General features: G+C 34.8%; 1 protein-coding gene across 2 annotated transcripts in view; it reads left to right on the forward strand.

Moving 5' to 3' along the window:
* The window catches only part of LOC110382286 (uncharacterized), a 118778-nt gene that overhangs the window by 84902 nt on the left and 10142 nt on the right, over positions 1-23734 (forward strand). Inside the window, exons 4-7 of one of the 2 annotated variants that reach the window (XM_049852172.2) lie at positions 7254-7436; positions 8896-9090; positions 9299-9475; positions 23392-23493. In XM_049852172.2, coding sequence (XP_049708129.2) covers positions 7254-7436; positions 8896-9090; positions 9299-9475; positions 23392-23493 — 657 coding nt within the window. The remainder of the gene's footprint in view (positions 1-7253; positions 7437-8895; positions 9091-9298; positions 9476-23391; positions 23494-23734) is intronic. The other variant, XM_049852174.2, reaches the window with a different exon arrangement.

Below are 23734 nucleotides of genomic sequence, written 5' to 3' on the forward strand. Positions count from 1 at the left end.
AAAGGCAGATTTTAATTAACTTATAAATTTTCTCTCAAAGATTGATAGATAAACTAATACAAATGTGCTTGAAATCAGCTACCATGCCATATAAAACTTACTGTACAGCCTTTTTATCGTCCCACTGCTGGGCACAAGCCTCCTCTCACACGGAGAAGGATTGAGCATTAATCACCACGCTTGCTCAATGCGGGTTGGTGATTTCAGACTAGTCCAGGTATAGTCCAGGTTTCCTCAAGATGTTTTCCTTCATCTTTTTATCAGCTATATAAGATTTACAAAGATATAATAATTATGTACTTAAGTATAGAGGATGGGTTAGGTAAACTTGTTATAATGCCCAAAGGAAGATTATGAGAGAGAGATTAATAAAACTAATCACTAGAATTTCATCACATGTTCCCTAGTTAGTTTTATCTCTTTCTTTACTTTATCACCATTTTCTCATCGCAGTATAAAAAGGTTGAAACTTTGTAACGTAGGTGGTTTAGCATTTTGAGCACGTATAATGTTTATTACCTACTAAAATGACACGGGTTCGATACAAGATGGCTCTTCTTGAAGTTTTAGGTCGAAGAAAGACAATTTTCTTTAAAAAATCTAAACGCATTGCGGTACACGATTCTAGGCAGAAAATGACCAATACCGAAGTTTTTTAAAGGAATACTAATACTAGCTTTTGCCAGCAGTTCCACCCTGTTCCCATAAGACTTACTTCGCAAACCTCTATATAAAGTAGCCTATACCTCTAATATCCTCTCGATAAATGAGCTACCTAACATCGTCATGTTTTTTAATCGGTCCAGTAATAAAAATAAGTCCTGAGATTAGCGCATTTCAGCAAATAAACAAACAAACTTCAGCTTTGATTTTTATTTTCTTCTATTCCAACAACAATAAATTATTACACTTGAAAGTAACAACAACCTCAAACACCGAGAAACCATTGCTAAAATACCTTAGTCATGGCTTAATCGATGTTGTTCTAGATTTCCAGATAGTAAATAGTCCAGTCATTGCCTTGAATTTAGCCTGTATCTGAACTGTACGAAAACTGACGGCTTAGTACTATTTGTCATAGAACCATTGTATTTATTATATTCTTTTGTTCCTTTACAAAAGCAAAAGGAAACTAGGTATAATAACTCTTCAGTCCGTATACATTGGGCAACTCTGCAAAATATAACAATGTTAGTGATCTTTTCGTAAATACCTAACTTCTTCTTCTTCTTCTTCTTCTTCTTAGCGTTTATCCCGTCTTGTGACGGGGTCCGCTTTCCGTATCTTCTTCTTCCACTTCGCTCTATCCTGGACATCTTCCTCTTTGAGTTCGCAGATTTCCATGTCTTTCTTTACGACACTCAACCACCGCAGTTTTGGCCTGCCTCTGCGCCTTTGACCGGGTATATCGAGATTGAGTGTCGCATTGCCGATGTACTCAGGTGGTCTTCTTTTAACATGTCCGTTTTAATTGTGGTTATTCATGAAACCGACATAACATTTTTGTTGTACCTAACTCTTTCTGTCTGATGTCTGTTATCGGACTTTCACACCAACATTACTGAACTGATTTAAATAAAATTTGGTATACTGGTAGTCTAGGGCCTGAGAAAATACATAGGCAATTTACCCGGTTGCTTAATAAAGTTTTCTCGGAACATGGATGAAACAACGAGAGACAGCTACCTATAGGTTTTTGTGATCCGAGGGGGGCCTAGATGTTTGTATTCAGTTTTAATCGATATAGAGGTTGTTATAATACAATACGTCAAATCACCATCCTACCCCATAAAGTCAGCCCTGGTTAGGCCGGTAACTCACGACAGTTATCGACCGACCTCGGAATAACCTGTAGACACGAGAGCCTTAGCAGAGATTAACTGTATCGAATGTCCGATAGTCTGTACGTAGCCTTATCTTTGTTGCTTCTAAGTGTAGACTGGTTTATTTCTATTGTTTTGATGTTGGTTTGGATGGTGAATTTATTTGAATTTTGTTAAGAGAGTTAATTATATTGTTAGATTTATTTAAATACTACATAGTTAAGCCTTTTTGTTAGCAGATATTAACTGTATCGAATGTCCGATGGTCTGTACGTAGCCTTATCTTTGTTGGTTTTAAGTGTAGACTGGTTTATTTCAATAGTTTTGTGGTTGGTTTGGATGGTGAATTTATTTGGTTTTGCGTAGGAGAGTTAATTTTGTTGTTAGGAGGATTTAAATAGTGAAACTTGTCGTCATTATTTGTTTTTAACCGACATCTAATAGGATATAGGTAATCAAATTGAAAGAATTCTAAGTACTGAGTAGTGCTTTGATTCTGGTTTCAAATTCCTTTACAGAAACTATTTTTACAGGCATTTATGTTTACTTTCCTTTGCAAGGCAGACGAAATTAATTCTATTCTTCTTCTTCTTTCGTTTCGATGACATGTCATATATTGAGACTACTCTATGTCAGCCCAATATGCCGCCACAGCGAGAGCACGGCCGGATAACTTAAGATGTAAGTATAAATTCGTAGCTCATTTCTATACAAAAGATTAGGTAGGTCTATTTTCTCAAATGTTCTTACTTAAGCCTATTAAGATACCTATCATTTATCTACAAAAGCTTGCACAAACATTTATACTAAGAAAAGGTGTAAATAATTCCATTCAGATTTATCTTACAATGTGGCTACGGATGATTTCTCGTAGCCGCTCGCCTACGCGATTTGCTACGAAAGCCTACGCAGATTCATATCTTTCCTCACAAACTTACAAATATTCTTGTGGGTTTGAAAATATTGGTCTTATTTCCTTCGTCTATAGTAAAATATTATTGTTGGAAAGGGTAAATAAAATACCTATTAAATAGGTATTACGTTGTTAGTATTTTTATTGGATCTGTATCAAGGCTAGCTGACTCAACGCGTGGATGGCTAACTGCGTATTTTATATGCTATCTATTGATTTGTTTAATAGAGATGGGATTTTGATATTATCCTCATAGATATATTAACATCAAATTCATGTAAGTAAATGTACAAGTACTTAGATAGGTAATAGAATCCGCTGCAAAAAAAGCTATGTAAGTAGTTTTCGTTTTGTATTAAACTAGTCCAAAAAAAGGTTTTCCTATAGGTCCTTTTATTTACAATGCAATTTTTTACAGCACAATATTTTTAAATTGGCGTCTTAAAAAAGATGTTTAGTAAGTAGTACGTATCTTATCTCAGTAAATTGATCATTAAAACGTCGACGATAAACTTTTTAATTTATCTCAATAAAATTCTCAAAGCCTGTTTATAAATAAATTATGCTGTACTATAATTTTCAGCGGCTGAAATAACTTGCATTGAAATAAACCGCAATGCGCATACCTACATACTATAATTTGTTCTAGAAGAGTAGTATGAATTTTATATCTACAGGGTTGAAGCTAGAAAAGCGGAAAATTTTTATCTGATTTTATTATTTTACACTTTTATATACATATTTAATCTTATATATAGACTTTAATTCACACTTGACTTCATGTTTCATTAATTATTATTAAATTAAAAATATGTTTATTTGTCTACGGTTCTTGAAAAAACACTAGAGAGCCAGCATCATTATGTAAGAGAGTTCAAGGTCACATTACCGGTCAATGGAGTAAGACGATATCATACTTGTATAAACAGTTACGTATTGCAGTTTAATTTAAACTCGTTTTAGCATGTGCAATATACATTTTAAAAATGTAAGGTTGTGTCTACAGGGCTTGACAACCCTAGAACGCCGACGTTACTAGAGCAAACAGTTCAAGGTCAGATTGCCTTCTGGTAACAGGGTGAGATATCATATAGGCCGCTATTTGAAGCAGTTCCATTTAAATTAACACAAATAACCGTTTATCTACCTGCAATTTCCCTTTTTAAGGTTTTCACAGTAGAGAGATATTTTTAATAGCTTTGGCAACGCTATGGCGTCCACGTTATTGGAGAAAAGAGTTCAAGGTCAGATTGCCGTGTGGCTTTTGGGTGAGACATCATACATATATGCAGCTATTTAAATCAATTATTTATAACATAAAAATAACTGCTTATCTACCTGCAATTTTCCTTTCACTTAAGTTAGTTTACGTTGCAGGATTCATATTAAGTAAGCTAGGCATATTTGCGTGGAAAGAGTTCAAGGTCATTACGCCGTCTGGTAACCGGTGAGATATCATTTATGCACCTATTTAGAGCTAAAGCAGCTACATTAAATTTCAACCAGTTTATAACATAAATAGTGTGTATTGAGTAACTTTTTATCTACCTGCAATTTTCCATCACAAGATTTTCATATTAGGTAAGCATTTTTACGCGTTTTGATAACCCTGCAGCGTCTACGTTATTGGAGGAAAGAGTTCAAGGTCACTTCGTCGTCTGGTAACAGCGGCGAGATATCATAGGCGGCTATTTGTCGCAGTTTCGTTTATTTTTGTCGCAACCTTTTTTGTGGGATTGTGATCTTATGTTTATTTTATTTGTTCTATTTTGTTGATATGTTGATGACCTTGTGATTGTATCGTCACCTTAGGTTTGTGAGTTAAGTTATATTATTTACTTAGTTGCGAACTTTTTACTTATTTTAATACTGGGACTGGGACATAGGCATCTTTTAGAAAAACATGTCTCCTTTTGTCTTTGACTAGGTCTATACTAAATTATACGTTACAACATTACATACACTCATGTATGATAACCAAACAATACCCCACAGTTGTTTTATAATAGTAACGTACTTATGAATGCATGTTACGACAACATTATATTATTGTAATTATATCAAGTTTATGTTATTACAGACCTTCAAAAGAGCTCTTTTGTGTCTGTTGAAAAAAAAATAAAAAAGGGTGTCTGTCCATACACAGTAAAGGATACATAAGTTCTTTTCAAATTGTCACGTTTGTGTTGATGGGCGGTTTTGGGCGGGCGAAGGGCGGAAAGCGTTGTTATGATGTTAAATTATTATGGGTAACAAAATATTTTTGATAGTACCGGTCTTCTGTGTTTTTTTTTGGTATGATGAAGGGGTATTTTAAATATGTTTTGTTTAGTGTTTTTTTTTTGTGGTTTTCTAATGATGTTGGTTAATTTTGATAGCTTAAAATTTTACTGGTTAACTAAAGATGAGGGTTTTGCATTTGGCGTCATATCTGTCTGCCAGAGCAAGTTTTAAACCCTTAAAATCTGCTCAGAATAAATATATTTTTTCAAAAAATATGACGTAATAAAAACTTTAATGAGACAGGTTTTTTCGCTTATTAAAACACGGCTAACGAGCGTTTTATTAAACGATAAATAATGTGTCTGGCACTAACTAAGTAGTACCTAGCGGCAAAATATGAGTTTTATAAATTATATTAAGTATCCTTACCTAAGGGCAGAAGAACATTTTCGTGAAATTATTACTAACGAGCTTAAATAGGATTCTTTTTGGTAGAAATGAAGAATTTTTTGGAGCTTAAATCGTAGTGGGATTTAGGAGGGAGGTTAACCATTTGTCGGTTGGAGGTCCTGAAGCATGATCGTTATTTAGCGATTAGTAAAAGGTTTGTGAGTTTTTCGGGTTTGCAACTTGCAAACTATGAATCTATTGAAACAATTCAAAATAATCTTTAGCCAATAGAAAGCTACATACGTTGTTGTAGAGTCTTGGTTACATTTTATCCTGGCACGGGTAATATGGGCAAGTTGAAGTGGCAATGGGCAGGCCATATTGCTCGCAGAGCAGATGGTCGATGGGGTCGAAAAGTGCTGGAGTGTAGACAACGGACTAGTAAGCGCAGCGTAGGACGTCCACCAACAAGATGGACAGACGACCTTATAAAGGTCGCCGTCGACGCTGGATGCAGGTCGCCTCCAACAGGTATCTGTGGAGGTCTAAGGGGGAGGCCTATGTTCAGCAGTGGACGTCCTATGGCTGAGATGATGTTGATGATGATGGGAAATATTTTCTGTGGATGCTGTAACCGCACTAAATAGCCAGTTTATAAACAATATTTTTCAACTATGATCAGACTCCACGGTTTAGGAGTCCGTCCTTTGATTTCCATGTAAAAATCCCAGTATCGTATAACTAATTCAGTCATGCGTACCTACGTTTCCAAAGTTAACGAGTTCTATAACATCAATAAAACAGTAACAAATTAGAACTAAAACCACAATAAGGACAACAGGCGATATCTTCCGATACATTTATTTTATAGTCCAAACATTTTGACCGTTAATGTCTTACCAGAGCGACAATTTTATGCGTTTCTTGTATAATTATGGTGATTCACTTACCTTGACAAAGGAAATGAGGTGTTATTTTTTTACTTAATGGAAAAAAGTCGTAAAACGGAACAAAGAAAAAATATGGAGAAAAGGATCCTTGGACAAGCGATTTTTTACCTTATATCGAAACACCAAGGTTGTTATTTGGTTGTTAAGGTAGTTATTACAGCCGGGTGCATCAAAATGAAAATTATTTTCATGCGTAATTTTTACCTTTGTGTACCTTTTAATTACTGTTTTGCATAATCCAACTATGTACATATTAATCCTCTATGTTCTTTAATTAATATCTAGTAAAGAACTAGTCCGTTTATACATTTATGGCCAACATGTACAGTTTTTTACTTCTATGGGATTTGGGAAAATGTTAATAACCAGTTTTTGCTAGTCAAATTCCTAAAACAATATTTTTATGCACTTTCTGAACTACGCGAGTAATTTTTATCGCTGCATTCGGGGTCATTGACTTAACGGGTGGTCATTATTGTAGATTAGCGGGAAGCCGACAACTGCTTTTTATGCACAGCCTTATAAATAATGAAATGCAAATTAGTAGTAGGTCGCTGAAGTAAATTATACGAAATTGCCTTATGGCTTTTGTCTTGTTATTCTTTTAATAATAAAATTATGGGAATACTTTAAAGTTACCTGAGAACGAGTACCTACTTTAAATTTTCAGTACTATTTGATATAAACTGGGCGCTTAAATAGTCTGTCATCAATTTCCTTTCAAAAGTTGCATTGACAAAAATTTAATTCAAAGTAGGCTGGAAATACTAGCACTTTTTAGAGGTCACGTTTATAAAAGACAGTCCCCAAAAACGCCCGTACTTCACCACTTCCTATGTGTTTTTGATGGGAAGAAGTGCTGAAACAAAATCTGTAGCAACACAATTCTGTCTGTTTGATGATGATGATTACATTATCTACTTTTATACTAACTTAAGAATTTCCTTCTTCCAGATACGTTATCAGTCCACTACTGCAACAGAGAAGTGACAATAGCCGAAGTCGGAGAAGACAGCGAGGGGTACATCAGAACCCCGGGGTATCCGCACTTCTATGTCGGCGACGAGTGCCGCTGGCGGTTGCGGGTTAACCCCGAGCAGAGGGTTAGGGTCACGCTTATGGATGTCAGTTTGAGAAGTGAGTGTTGATAGTTCTTTTGTGATTGACTGTCATATGTTTTTCCTTTAGAATCAAAGCTAAAAGATACTCTAGTCATGTCTGAGTTCTTAGTACCTACAATCGTGTATGGTCTCTACCAGCGCCTTTTGCAGTTTAGGTAAATAGAGAGGGAGGTACGAGAGACACTCAAAAACCTTTTGGAATCTCAGAATTAATCCATTCTTCCCGCAGTTTCAGTGTCACCCCTAGTAGCTGTTTTTAATTCGCATTTTTTAACATGTATTTTTCGTGTTTTGTGTGTCTACTGCACCGTTTTGAAAGATTTCGAATAATCCATAAGAAGAAGTAGGTCATTCTAAAAAAATAAGGATCCTACTTTAACCAGCTTAATCTAGTTAGCTAGGAACAAAAACCAGCCTCACTAGTCTCGCGATAAAATATTCTGTTTCGTAGTTACGAACCGAGTTGGCGATTTAGTTTTTAACTCATTAACGTTAACTATGATAGTAACGGCTGTAACTGGCATTCATAATTGGATCTTGCATGGACGCGAAATACATTTAATTGGACGATGGAAATGCAAATGGGGTGCTTTTCAGGAATGTAGAACTAATTGAAAAAGTTTTTGGGTTAGCTGCTAATATCATTATTTGCTATTCAGGGTACTGACGCACCTACCTACACACATTTTACATTTTGTGTTTTAGTAGGTATAACTACCTGACATGTTATCGAAGTCTAGGACAGTCAATCTAATACAGAAAAAATCTTATGCAAAACAGCTCGACTCACCAGTCGTTATACAAAGATCTTCAAGTTTCATAATCGAACTTCCTACCTCAAATTTTCAACTTAACTTAGTCTTTATTACAAAAACCGGCCAAGTGCGAGTCGGACTCGTGCACGAAGGGTTCCGTAAATTACAGTTAAATCAACCTATCTCAAAAACTATAAGAGATACTTTGATCAAACCAAAAATCGTTGAAAGAGTTAATTAGCATGCATCACCTCTATTTTTTTTAGAATTTTATACCCCGTAGTTATAAAAATAGAGGGGGGGGGACATACTTTTTACGACTTTGAGAGCTGATATCTCAAAAACCGTTCACTTTAAGAAAAATGTTTTTTAGAAAACTTTATATCATTTTAAAAGACCTTTCCATTGATACCCCACACGTGTATGTACATCGAAAAAAAAAAATTTCATCCCTCAGTTACATGTATGGGGGGCCCCACCCCCAATTCTTTTTTTTACTATTTAGTGTCATATTTTTGTAGCGGTTCATACAACACATATTCCCATCAAATTTCATCACTGTAGTACTTATAGTTTCCGAGTGAATCGGCTGTGACAGACGGACAGACGGACAGACGGACAGACGGACATGACGAAACTATAAGGGTTCCGTTTTTGCCATTTTGGCTACGGAACCCTAAAAAATACGTCCCACTAAAATTAGTTTTCTCATCTCCCCAGGTATAGGGCCTTTTGAGAACCGCTGCACGGACTTCGTGACGGTTCAGGACCAGAATGGAGATTCCCTCCTGTCTTCCTGTGAGCAGGTGGAACTGCCTCTAAGATTGACATCAGTGACCAACGTCGTCGATGTCGCCGTGGAAGCTAAGTCCAAAGGAGCTTACCCTAAGAGAGGGGTGCTGTTACATTATAAAAGTAAGTTGAAGCTTGTTTTGTAGCTTAATTTGTCCTTAATTCAATTTAATGTATGTAAGCTTGTATATTTTTGTTTTTAAAACACGCAGCGCCATCTATTTAATTTTACAATTGCAACAATGAATTGTGAACAGCGCCATCTATAATTTTCGTCTAGAAACGTTTTGTGAGTACAGCGCCATCTAACGGCAAACTTTTGCACCCACAGGTATAGGTTGTGTTACGCCACAAGCGCCATCTAACGGCTACCTAGTGTACCGCAACGAAGACGTAGCTCACTACATGTGCAACGTCAACTTTGTTTTCGTGGACACGCGACAGAGGGCGCGTCTATTATGGTGCTATGATGACAATAGATGGAACGACACTGTGCCTGTGTGTGTCGGTAAGTTTTTTCGAATCAATCATCAGGTAGTTTATTTTTGGGACGGAATGGTCGAAGTCCGCAGTTTTTCTAAGAACTATGAACAGACGGCGAAATGAGTCAGTGACTTGTGTATAATGATGATTAGGAGAAAGTACCTAGTCTTATGTTGATTAATTGAATGATTATTGTGAATAAGGAAATTCATTCTTCGTGGAAAAGCTATTCGATTACTTACGAGATTTTTTCTCAGAAGTTCTTAGTTTCGATGTGAAATTCCATATCAAGTTCATTTACGTTACGTACTTAATTACGACCAATCTACTAGATTTTATATTTTTGTTTTACGAGTTTATTTAACTAAAAGTTCTTAACTTTTTTATGTCAAATCGTATAGGTACCCTAGAACTTATTCATTGGAAATGGAAAATGTCTTTCTAGACTTCATCACCCTGAAAAAAAAAAATACATTTTCATGTAGGTATACCACATCTTTCATAAAAAATATTTATAGCAAGAAATGTATCATAAATCAGTTCGTAAGAACTTCCTATAGCCTTACCGATCTTGCCATAAAGCAGATAGCTCATAAAATATCATGGCGTAGCACAAACTTGTCGATAACAATAAACGTTCCATAAAAACTTCTTTGAATCATTTCAAAGTCTATGGGGAAGCGTGGCACATGCGCGAATTTCTCCATCTGCCATCCCTTTCACACATCCCAAAACACATAAGAACAAAAGAAACAGCAACATTCATTTCAGGTACACCACGATTATTTACACTAAAAAGTTTTGCTTCAACTTTTGACTTTATGCTAACGTGTTAGAGATCAAATTTGATTGATGAGTATTGTTATTATTTTTCGTGGAGCAAAGGGCTTCTACAACACTTCAGTGATCAGTCGCTCGCGTTCCAGTAAATAGGATATTCGGTCTTCGGTCGCCGTCGAGTGCGTTCGGCAAGTTCGAAATACGAAATTTAAATAGTGTCGAGGCAACGACACGTGTTTTCGGCCAAAGTGAGTTTTTAATAATATTCCACGGAGTTTTTATTGCAAATATTTAAATAGGTGTGATAAATATTAGTGTTTAAGTTATTTAATATATTTTCAGTGATAATTGTGAAGTTTTCGGAAGTAAAGTCGTGGTAAGCTCGTGTAGGAATATTTGGTTAGGTTTCACGTGCGTTTCGTTGACAAAATATTGTCGCTCTTTTTATTTCAGTAATTATTTTATAATTGCGTTTGATCGCTCTTTATAATTCTGAATCGACAGAAATATATTTTCTTAATTGATGTAATCTTCTGCCAAATTAATTTCTATATTAAAGTGTTTCATAATTTCCCTCCAAAATAAGTCTGAAACTTTTAAAACGATTATTTCCTGATATCACATTATTTAATATTCTTGGGCCCACAAGAGTTCAAGAGTTAATTTTGCAACTATTTATTATAGGAGGATAATACGCTTTGTAAATGTATAAATAGGTAACCTTGTTACCATTTTTGAGCTTTAATTTCCCTTAGATCGTCCACTTCATTCATTATTTTATAATACCGCTTAAAACTGTGTTTGCGTTTCTATGGAAAGAAAATAAAAATAGGAACTAGATAGGCAATAGAAATAGCTTAGTAAAATATAAAATCACATTATACGTATCCATATATTTACCAAACTATAAAACTACTTTTATCCCTAGGTTTAGTACCTAGACGAAAGATAGTAAAATCTCCATAGAAAGTTAATCACTGAAAACTCGCGTGCGAACTGCACTATCTTATCGATAACCCATAACGATTTGTTTGCTTATCGACTGTCGATAAAACCTATTTGTAACAATAGATCGTTTTCGTTTCTTTCAATGCTTGTTTGTTAATCGATTTGATTGGATAAACGTCTGTTAACGATTTGAAATTCGATCGTTTTTTAGATGGATAATTTAATATGTAGGGGTGTACCTATATGGTTATTTTACGTGGTAGAGGTAACTTTTTGTACATGGTTTTTGGCTTTTATATTGCAAACAAGAGCTTTAGTTTATTGTAGAGCCTATTTTGTACGCAGACAAAGATGTCCTACACTGACAATGTGGCTTATAAAGACTTTTTGGACTAATCCAGTAGCATATATAGTAGGTAGCAGAAATAAATAAATAAATAAGTAGTTCCGGAGATTACGGCCCACAATTCACAAACAACAATAACAATTTACAGACTAACCCTTTTGTTATGAATGATAATTTTCTAAACATGACTTAACAAAGTATCCAGGTACCTATTCCCTACATGTTAATATTGGGAAAGTCAAAAACCACAAACCCGTCCGTTTTCGTGGTTAACATATCCATTGTCTATTGGTAGATCGATTACTTTATATTGTGGATCAGTGCCCTTTCAAGTTTCGTAGCAAAAGGCTAAGCTGACATTGACCTCTTACAAAGCGTTGACAATATTTAAGACACATACAGCCAGTTTCTTCATCAAAAGTAAAAGCCAAAGTAATGTCATAAAGTAAAAGTAACTGAAAGTAAGTCAAATTCGTTTTTTCAAGGCAAAACTAATAGTTAAGATCGTGAAAAAACTAATTTGGTTAACCGTTATTATGTATGAAATGTACTGTTATTTACTTATGATGAAGAAACTGGCTGTTATAGGGGTACCGAACATTCTGTGCAGTTGACAGCTGTCAGTTTTCAAAGGAAAATACTGTTGTTTGTACTGAATTATATCGACTGTCAACTGTTACAAAAACGATTGGTATATAGAACTCTTGCCGATGATATAATCTGAAACTACTAAACCACAAAAAGTAGACAATAGATACATCAGTTCTGTAATCTAGATATTCTTTTGTTTATTTACAATGAATATAAATTAGTAATGTTTTGTTTGTTTTCATGCAGACGTGACTAAAATAATATAACGTTCGACTGTAATTTCACACAATGAGTGTGACTAATATGTTGTTTTAACTGTAATTGACTGTGTTAAATAAGCCAATAATAATATTGTTTTAAATTAAATAGCCTTGGTAGTATATTGTTTTCAGAATAAAAATAACGTTTAAGTATTTTTTCGGAGATATGTATCGAACCAAGAAAATGGTCCCTACTGTAAGCTTACCTATTCTACCTTTGCATTAAAAGTTCTTCAATTTTAAAAGCAGCTTTAAAAGATATTTTGAATTATTTACAAAGAGGTTTAGAATTGATAAATAAAGCTTCGAAATTAACTAAATTAAATAAAATTACTAAATTAAGAGCCTATAGTAAGTTAGAGTCTAATGTTTATTTGAACTGAATACAAAACTAGGTACATACCTATTTATATGAAAGATATTCTGTTAGGTCGGTCCAGTATAAAAATGATGCATAAATGTATACTTTATATCCCGGTTATAGTTTTCAGCGCAAAAGTTGCCGACAAAGCGAGTGTATCATTTATCTCTGACATTATGTTGATAAGTTTAGAAAACTATACGGAATTTAAAAGTAACTCTTGAAATAGTTATTTCGGGAAACATATCGGTATAGAAGTCGTGGTGGCCAAGTAGATAAAGGGACCTTTCGAATACGAGCGTGAGTTCAATTTCAGATTAGATATTGGTTTTTCAAGCAAAATAACGTTAAATATAGACTCGTAATAATAATATGTTATGTACATAAATGTATTCTGGGAAATACTAATAGTTAGGTATATTATTTACTCTATGAAAGGTTCAATAGAGGTCAATCTATATTTGTTTTAATTAGTCTAATTATGTGCCTAATGCATTGTTTGTGACGGCTTTATTTATAACCAAAACATTTACCTTAATTAGTTCTCATCCAATAATCAGATACATGTTTTATCCTACAAAAGCGTGTGAGCCAAACTTGTGTGTGTAAATACATGCACATTGTCTTCGTATGCGTAAACTCGGGAGCGCTCACTATTGGTCGAGTCACCGAGACACACATAGACAACGTGCACGTACATTCACACACACAACCATAGCTCGCCGGCTTTCGTGACACAAAACAGCTGTTTTATTAATAAATGCTACAGATATCTTTGTACCATTAATAATATAAGAGATATTACTAACAATATCTTCCACATAAGATATGAAAGGAACAATCCAATATTTATAATCAAATCTGCAGCCTCATGATCTGATAGAGGAAGACAGCTGTTTCCTTTGCTCACAAGTCGCGTCATTCTGACACAAGATGGACGGTCTTGGCTACGTTCCAATGTACGCTAACGGACGATAGGATTTTTTGCGGAAACGTTTCTGCTATGGATGGAAAAAAATGGTCTATGGCATGGGATGGGGTCATTTAGTTTTGTGTACCTTCAAATCAATGTATTAGGTGCAATTTAAGTAGGTAAGTTTTTTTTTATATGAGGGCTGAGTTAAAAGATAAGGCTAATAAAATAATAAATGCGTATAAAATGTGCAATTTAACACGCTCACGGTCCAATTAAAAAAATAAAAATAAATCCCCAAAAAAAACCCAGACCACTTTCACTAACAAATCAGGTTAATACATTCTAAAACTAACCTCATTTTTATACGTTATCTACATGGTATATAGCAATTACATTTCTTTATACGCAATCGATGCGTAACGACACGCAAGCGTCACGCTCACGCTTCACGCAAACTTCTCTATTAATAAAAAAAAGCAAAATAAAAACTTCTTATTTAAATTCTTGAACGTTTTACAAAATGAAAAAGTTGAATAAAAAGTAGTCATTTTGTATTACCGTTGCCGCGTTTTTTTGTTCGATATTTGAAAAATGATTTGGCGCCAATAATTTAAAAGGTCACGGAAATGAATAGGTATGATGACAAATTCCTAGTACATAGTACCTTATGCTCTTTTACCAAATATTAAGATTTAAAAAAGTGACCCTTTTTAACGCAATTTGTTCCAAGACTATCAAGATAGTCTATTTAGACTAGTTTTTGTGGATTTACTACAAATACATGTAAATATGCCATAGAATAGATTAGCTACCAATTGTTAGCTATGACATAAGATGCTTATCAACTCAAAAGTAAATTGAAAATCATTAATACCTGAAACCAAATATACCAAATATTATTTTCAAAAGTTCATTGGCCACAGAAAAATTGGTAGGTATTTTACGGAAATCCCAGTAATGTCTTACGTTAAGAATAAGACTGGAAAATATTTCTATTTTTGTTTTTCAGGACAATACATTAACTCTCTTTGTATTTCGGAATATTTGTGAATCCATTCCGAAGAAGATTTATTTTAATACCATGAGACACTAAATAACAAGGAAAGGAAATACTATTTTGGTGAGGTCTATGAACTCTGAAAAAATAGATTTTGGTACCGATAAAAAAGGAGTCTGAATGCTATTGTGATAAAATCTGTAATGACTACTTATACTTATTTTAATTGCTTTTACTAACGTCTTAGTATTCATATGCCAAAAATATGGCTTAGCTTAATAATAAATTTACTACTCTCTAATAGTAGAAAAGTCATCTATATTAAAATTAAGCTACATTTTAAGCCAATCCATTCAATTTTGCCGTAAAACAGTTACAAGCGCTCGTGTACCATTCACCCGTAAAATATAGGACACCATGATTTACACATGTCATATGTGTATACTAACCCTTATCAAATACCATGACATAACTAAAATAAACTACTTACATAACAAAAGTTAGACATCTTTCACCATGGATCATGGAGAACAAAATGTCTAGCGGAGGTGCTATAACGAAAAATCGAATAAGAAAGTAGCACACCAAAATGCGAGTGAGCGCAGGACGAGGAACGATACTGTCTCCACCATTTTACGCTTTATTTGGACCCGACCATTTTTTGTGATACCAAAGATCGTTGACAGATGTCTCAATGAACCCAAAAGCCAGTTAGTTCACTCATAACTACGCCTTAGTTCACTTATAACTAATCGTACGAGTTTGACCTACAAGAAGGCGCCTGACCTACCTGCATTACAGCATCTCCGCTCATCTTTCCTTATTCGTGCCTTGGACAAACTCCACACAAAGTTTTTTCCTCAAAGTACGGAACGATGTCTTACGTAGACTGTTCTACTATAATCATTAATCAGAGAAGTCGGTCTAGTGAGTTCATTAATTTTCTTATTACTCTTGCTTTTGTTGGTCGCTGCTATTGATTTAAAACTCTTCTAATAGATTTCTTATACAAAGGGTTGTGTGAGAAATGTTCGCAGTTTGAACCGATCGTGGAATTCGCTTCAAGTAACTTTTCCAGTCTGAAGTTAGCCAATTCAAACCTCTTGCATATGCAGTAACGTTTTGTTATGATCTTGCCTAACTTGACTACCGTATAATCTTTTTCTTCCCGCTTCAAGCCATCCAAAATTTACCTGGAAGAGAATACTCTCAGCGATAAGACCACCACCACTTTGCACCTATTTTAATTAAAATCTTAGAAGTAATTACTTCTAAGATCAAACTACAACATATGGTGTATCATATAAAGTCTGCCTATGTATCTACTATCCTATCATAAAGCCAATAGTAGTCAAAGACAAGAACTATTTTGCTTCATCTTCCCATCTACTGGTCAGGTTAGTAACAAAAGGCAAAGTTTTCGATTCAATCTCTATTTTTAGATAGAATATCTTCTCTTCTATTGTTGGACCACTATGATGTTGGATGACTGGCGAAAACTAGAGGTCTCAACCCTCGCTCGAAATAGACTAGCTCAAGTTTGGAAAGTCAAGTGACTTAGTGAATCTTCGTAAATAATATTGAGTGCAAATTCCTAAAATACCTAGTATTGATCCTACTAAACTATGCTAAAATATAACATACTAGCTGCTTGCCCACGGTTCCAGCCGCGTCGCGGGGTAACTGCTGCTCGTATTGAGAGAAAATATAGCCTATGTTACGCAGGAAGAGTGTAGCTTTCTCACAGTGAAAGAATTTTTCAAATCGGTTCAGTAGTTCCGCAGCCTTTAGGGTACAAACAAACAAACAAATAAAATGGTTTCCTTTTTATTGTTTTAGAATAGGTTGATAAGCTTAACAACATAGTTATGCTATGCACGATAGCAACATACTCTAGTACAACAAGTATCTTTATTATTCCGAATAATAATATCTATGTTTAGTAAACTTTTTATCAGCGACCTCCGCCGTTGTTATTTTAATTGATACGAGGGTATTGATAAGCAAGTGCAGAGTATGAATTAACAAGAATTTTGTTTAATTAGGTCATTACCAAAGTCACATATTAATAGTGCCTATATTTTGGAAGTACCTAATACCTACCGATTTCTGTAAGCAATTATATTGGAAAGTATTACAACTTCACGCACGCAGAATTTCATGAAGGAAATGACTACATGTGTGGGAAACAGTAGGTTTGTGCTCCATTTATTTATAAAGAAATAATATGTAGTAATATATGTGAAGTCTGGGTGGTCTAGTGGGTAAAGAACCAACCTCTCGAATATGAGGGTGTGGGTTCGATTCCAGGTCAAGCAAGTACCAATGCAACTTTTCTAAGTTTGTATGTACTTTCCAAGTATATCTTGGACACCAATGGCTGATATAAAGGTGAAGGAAAACATCTTGAGGGAACCTGGACTACTTATAAAGTCTGAAATCACCAACCCGCATTGAGCGAGCGTGGTGATTAATGCTCAATCCTTCTCCACGTGAGAGGAGGCCTGTGCCCAGCAGTGGGACGATAAAAAGGCTGTAACAGTAATATGAAACATTATACCTTGAGATATTTTCCTTATATTAGTGTAGTTAGCTACTTCTTCATATTTTTCATGTTTCTATTTCTGTAAGACGGTCTAGTAGAGGTTTAATTTATATAACTGGTAGCAATACAAATTAAACTCGTTAAACACGAGCTGTGCGTGACTGTACACGCTTTAGAATAAGGGGCGACGTCGCTACTTAGCATTAGGGTTGACAAACATTACTTAATATCCATTAAAACTAATTTTTACAAATCTTTTGTGCCTACATGGTCTGTATTTTTCAAATCCTAAGAAAATACTCGGCTCTTTTTCTAAAATTCTTAATATAAGGCTAACGCTAAGGCTAACCTTAAGTTAATCCAGTCCACTCAGTCCTAATATTATTTTGTTAGGTTAAAATAAGCTAAAAGCTAAATTCCTACTACAAGAATACGTAATGTCTAGTGAGTAATAAATCCCAAATCCCGTTTCAAAGCGATTCATTCAAGCGTCCCAAAATCTTTGTTTCTATTAAACGTAACACGACGTACATATTAAAATAAAGCCTTTCATAAAACCAGGATAATAAATTTAAGCCGAATATTTTTCACGAATTACGACACTAATCCACGCAAAATTAGGCCTTTTGTGTAAGTACACCTACGCAAAAAATTTTGATACACGAAAAAATGGAAGGTTTATATTTTTCCTAGGGACCATCAATTCGTATTACGTGGCTTATAATGATGGATCGACATCGCGATATATCATGGTATATTTACCAAAGTATACACTGTCGAGCAGTGTATTCGAAGCACTTTTTTCCCCGCACGTTTCCAACCCGTATTTTGCGTGTGCCCTGGTTTGTTTACCAGCATGTGTACTCAGCTTTGAATAGAGACAATACAAACAATAGTTCGGCAGCAATGATTCACGTTTTTCCTTTCTGAAAGTTCGCAGACGGCTCTCCGCAGATTTATGTGAGGTATAACTTAAACTTGGATTTATGGTGATTGTTATTACCATTGGAAAGCGGGTTTGAATGCGAAGCTACCTTAATGTAAATATTTCGAGTTTGAAAGTCGTTTACCTGTTTCTAGTACTTAAACTTTTAATGTTGGATCGGAAATTTCGATAATGGCAGAACATTAGGGGAATTTGTATTTTTTGGGGATGAAAGTAGATGACTTTGGCGAAGTCAAATCGTCATAGCTATCATGAGGCCAAAGTTTGGGCAACCCTGGCATCCCTTAAGGGCCATACGTCACATTAGTTATGTACCCAAGCGGTCCGTGAACTGAATTATCTCGTCGGTTAGCCCTTTGGGGCTTCACAGTACAATTGAACTCAATGGTGTAATAAATTACGAATTTATCATCAGAGCCGAGGGCTTTCTGCCATGAATCTTAAAGGAGTTCGATTTAATTCTGTGAAGATGAAGAGTTTAAATTTAATTATGTTGGAACTTGTTAGCAAGACTTTTGAAGAGTATTGTATCGGATACAGCTGTGTTCACGATCATTGGTTAATTCTGTACGTTGGATGTAATTGATTTTCGAGTTTCCACGGGGTGTTTACAAGACCCTTTATATTTTAAATTCATGGAACAATAAATTGATTTGTGATAACAGTTTTTTCAGCGACTGTACCTACAGTTTCTAGTTATTTTGAAATTGCTGTTCTTACTATTGAAGTATATTTAGGTATGTATCCCTAATTTATTAACAACGGGAAGCCAGCTTTTAGCCCCTAACTGTGGACTGTAAAGACTTTTCAAAGTTGCGTGAGTCATCCCCTCTTTAATAATGTCGGCTGAAGCCCTAGTACTACCTACTCAACATTATTTCACTTCGGAATACTTGATATTAAAATTTTACTATGGTATCTGTCAGTACCGTTCAGGACCGAATTTGTAAAAAAAAATCAGTGTTAAATAGCCCATTTTTCGGAGTTGTTTATGTATATCTTATGACACCAATGACTGTGTTTCGGATGGCACGTTAAACTGGCGGTCATTGAACATCCTTGACAGTCGTTACGGGTAGTCAGAAGCCAGTAAGTCTGACACCAGTCTAACCAAGGGGTATCGGGTTGCCCGGGTAACTGGGTTGAGGAGGTCAGATAGGCAGTCGCTTCTAGTAAAGCACTGGTACTCAGCTGAATCCGGTTAGACTGGAAGCCGACCAACATAGTTGGGAAAAGGCTCGGAGGATGATGATGATTTTCGGAGCTGTTTACAGAATACTTTTTGCAGCACGTGGGTGAAGTTTTTGTTTGTATAATATGAAAGTGATCCATGTAAATATTCAAATAACTGTTTATTCTCTTAACTAACAACAAATTGAAGAATGCGATTGTATACTCAGGTTAGGTTACATTAAATTGTAAAATGTTTTGCCTTCTCGTAAGAATTTTCTTTGTGTGATGTATTGCAATTGTATAACATGAGGAACATTGAAACATTAATTCATAAGTTTGTTAGGTACGTTCATAAAGTTGAATTTTTACCACGCTCCTCCTATTATTATTTTTAGCATTATAATTATTTTCCTTGTTTCATCTAACATTGGGTAGGTACATCGAATTAATGTTGAATAGTAATTGAAGGGAAGAGCGATAAAGGACCAAATTTTATACCCTTCCTTTTAAATAAAATTACTGGTCCTAAATAAATGTTGTACCAGAGCTTTCCTCACACAGATTAGTGTAGTAATTCAAAATAATCTCTTGTAAAATAGTTTTACGATACCGATGCAAATGGTTCATATCTTTGTATCTAAAATCAAGATAGATGCTAAGATACGTGCTAATATATTTCAGTATATAAATGCATAGTGATATTTTCGAAGTTAAAACGTGGGAATCCAGTAATGCCTCCACCATTGAATTAAAAAAAATATAACTGATATATTTGGAAATGGTTTCAGAGTCTAGATATTTCAGATATAGGATCTAAATTATGGAATCATGTATAACTTGGACGAAATCTAACACGCGAAATTAACAGTAAATATCTTTCCTTACATTCAATGATATGGGATATTTCAAAGGGAATCAGGACCCATATTAAAAATGGCTATTTATTAGAATTTTTCTTAGTCCTTCGGTCTCGGGAGACGCCACAAGATTGCTTTGCTTCGACTAGCCTCGGCTGAGAATTGAATTTATTTGCATTTACATAGACACAGCATAAATTGTTTTTTTTTTCTTCTGTACCGTAGCTGTGAGTTTCCTTTTAATGAATAATTATTTTTACTAACAAGTTTTTCTGAGAGTTTTATCCTTTGTAATAATAACATAACCGAGAAAGTGAATTTGTATTCAGAGGCATTATTTTCGTTGCAAAATCAACTTTTACAAGAAAGAATTATGCATTCCTTCAGATTATATTTAAAACCAGTGCATATTAGCTATAGTCTGTTTTTTAATCTCGTAGACTAAATTGACACTTGCAAAATGTCAAACTTTCTAATAATTTTGCTAGCTCTGTGGTGCAGTGTTGTACTTACGATACCGGTTCGTTGAATCGTAACTTTTTACAATAAGTCATCTTGAAATAATGGGCTTATCCTTGATGATTACGCATGGCTTTGCGTGGTCAGATATCCCTGGCAGTTTGTAGCACGTCGTACAGCCATGTGTACGTACGTGAATTTTAAATATAAAACTTTGAATGAATATTAAATTCGTCTATTATAGATAAAAAGTTACGATTCAACGAACCGGTATCGTAAGTACAACACTGCACTACAGAGCTAGCAAAATTATTAGAAAGTTTGACATTTTGCAAGTGTCAATTTAGTCTACGAGATTAAAAAACAGACTATAGTTATTATTTAAAGAGAAGTTTAGTTACATAGTTTGCTTTGCACAAAGCGAAATTTAACATCGCGATGCAAAAGCCGAGGTCTTCTAGTTTAAAATTAATATGTTTTGGACAGGTTGTTTTGAAGTTTGTTTCAAACCTTTTATGTTCTCATAGTTCAGCATAAGCTGACGCATACGATGTAATTATGTCTGATTATGATTTCACGCCAAACGAACTGAAACTATTCTGACGTAATTTTTAAAACCAATTTTACCAATTTGATAATTCTTTCAGTATTAGAAAGTTTATCTATCGAGGGATGCTACAGGATAACAGGAAACTTTTTATCCGGGTACATCCCACGGGATGCGGGTGAAACCACTGGTAGAAGCTAGTAAGAAATATTCGCCCCTAACGCGAGAGACAATGGGCACAGTATTTGATTTATTTTTAGATTTGAGGCAAATTAAATTAAGAGGCTTTCTGTCGGCGGTTCTTATCAATTGATATTTATTATGACAGATTTGACACCTCCTGAAATTACCTAGGGAAGTGGAAAAGGTGATTTCTCCAAATGTCAAATCGGTCATCATTAGATAAAGCCGAAAAAACAGAATAGGCATTATGAGACGGATAATAAAAAATAGGAAACCATTTTTTAAGAGGTTAGGCAATTTTTACTATGAAAGTTATAATTTCATGATCAGTCACTGAGACGCTATTAATCTATACTTAATATTATGAAGCTGAAGAGTTTGTTTGTTTGAACGCGCTAATCTCAAGAACTACTGGACCGATTTGAAAAATTCTTTAAGTGTTAGATAGCCCATTTATCGAGGAAGGCTAAAGGCTACTTTTTATCCGGGTTCGTGCCGTGGTTCCTACGGGATGCGGGTGAAACCGCTGACAGAAGCTAGTTTATTAATAAAAAATATCCTATTAACATACTATGTTCTGTATAAGCTATGGGTAGGTACCTATCTTCCCGATAGTTTTTACAAACTCAGTGGTACTTAATTAAGCCCCGTCAACTCCTCAACTTCACAAGTTTTTTTCCAATCTTTAATTGCCTTCCCTTTTTAATTTCTTCGCAAATTAATTTCATGCTTCAGAAGCAGTATGCAAAACATTATTTAACTAATATTATAGCGTATATAAATTAATTCTTATGTAGTACAATATCAAGTAAAAATTACTATGGAAAATGGCCAAACAATGCACAATGCTTTGAAACACGTCAAGATTATAAATTGTGAAAATGATTGCTGTTGCACAATGCCCAATATACGAGAACATGCAATGTATGCAACGGTTTACGTTCATTTTTTTCGACCTCTGTGCAGTTCGGTGACCTGTGTTTAACACTATTTTAATAATGTTCTTAGCTATTTAAGCCAGCTAGATTTAGCTAGATTAGTCTTTTTATAATCAAGCTAGTAGTTCCCCCGATATATCGATGTCCTTTGTCAGTCTCACTAGACTATGTAGGTACAAAGTTTAATTTAAATCGGTTCTGTGGTTTTGGCGTAAAAGCGAGACAGACAGACTGACAGAGTTAGTAGTAGTAGTAAGATTTTGAGTAAGTTGCATTCATATCACATTTCAATCATTTATTCTTCTATGACTTTTTATTGCCCGCGAAGAGCAGGAGTTAGCCCATCATTTATATATTTTTCAACCAAACATAAAAACTCCATAAACAACCAGTAAAAATACGAGCGAAAACCGAACCGATTTCCAAGTGAACTCGTAACAAAACCGACATTATTCCCAAACAAGTTTAAGTATGTAATAAGTAAAATATCGGTAGCCTCGGCCTACTTAGCAAACAGTAACTTTAACAGTACAATAAATCAGTATAAATATACACGTGTAAGTTTGTCCGCTTGTGACATATTTAGTTCACAACTGAACAAAGGAAAACTTATATTTTTAGCGATAAGAGATGCTATTTGTTTCTACAACTTTACATATTTTTCCTCGTATAAGAATTTTTATGTAGATTGTTGAAGTTGATAGAATATGTTTTTATTTTTCGCTTAAATATTATGAAGACTATGTTAACAAAAGGAAAAAAGAATAATAACTAAAAAAAATGGGTAAATTTTTACTTCCTAAAAATAAATTCCATGAACTCAATACCAACCTTCGTGCTGAAACTTTGTCTATTATCATACTTGACATTGACAGCTCGATTTCAATCAAATAATCAAATCGAGATTTGAAGCTGCAAGATGGAAATATCAAAAATGATATTAATATTATTTAAAACATTCCTCATAATACTACACGAAGTGCGGTTAACAAAAGCACAGGATTCAGAGACGTTTGATCCAATTGATGATATATTGGGTGTTTTCCCCACTGATGTTGATACAACGGTTGTAAGTAAAACTGTTTCGGTTACAGAAGAGGCTACTCAGACGACGGTACCAGCCGTCGAAGATTTAGTTGAAGCAAGAGGGGAAAAATACGACCTGGCGCCACGCGACGTACCCGATATGATGGTTGGTGAGTATCGCCGCTTTCTTACTAGTATTAGATATGTAAGTGGTTTATACATGGTGAAGTAATATGAGGATAACGATGTAGGTACCATAGAAGAAGAATTAAACCGTAGCCTTACTCTTATCCGGGTGCGTCATAATTCAATGTCCTTAGAACATGGAGGTAACCTATGTAAAACAAAGATACTACCATTGTTGCAATATGTGGTTCTTCCTTGATTAGAGAGGCATAGAACTAAGGCTGC

The sequence above is a fragment of the Helicoverpa armigera genome, chromosome 6 (genome assembly GCF_030705265.1).
Source record: "Helicoverpa armigera isolate CAAS_96S chromosome 6, ASM3070526v1, whole genome shotgun sequence".
NCBI lineage: Eukaryota > Metazoa > Arthropoda > Insecta > Lepidoptera > Noctuidae > Helicoverpa > Helicoverpa armigera.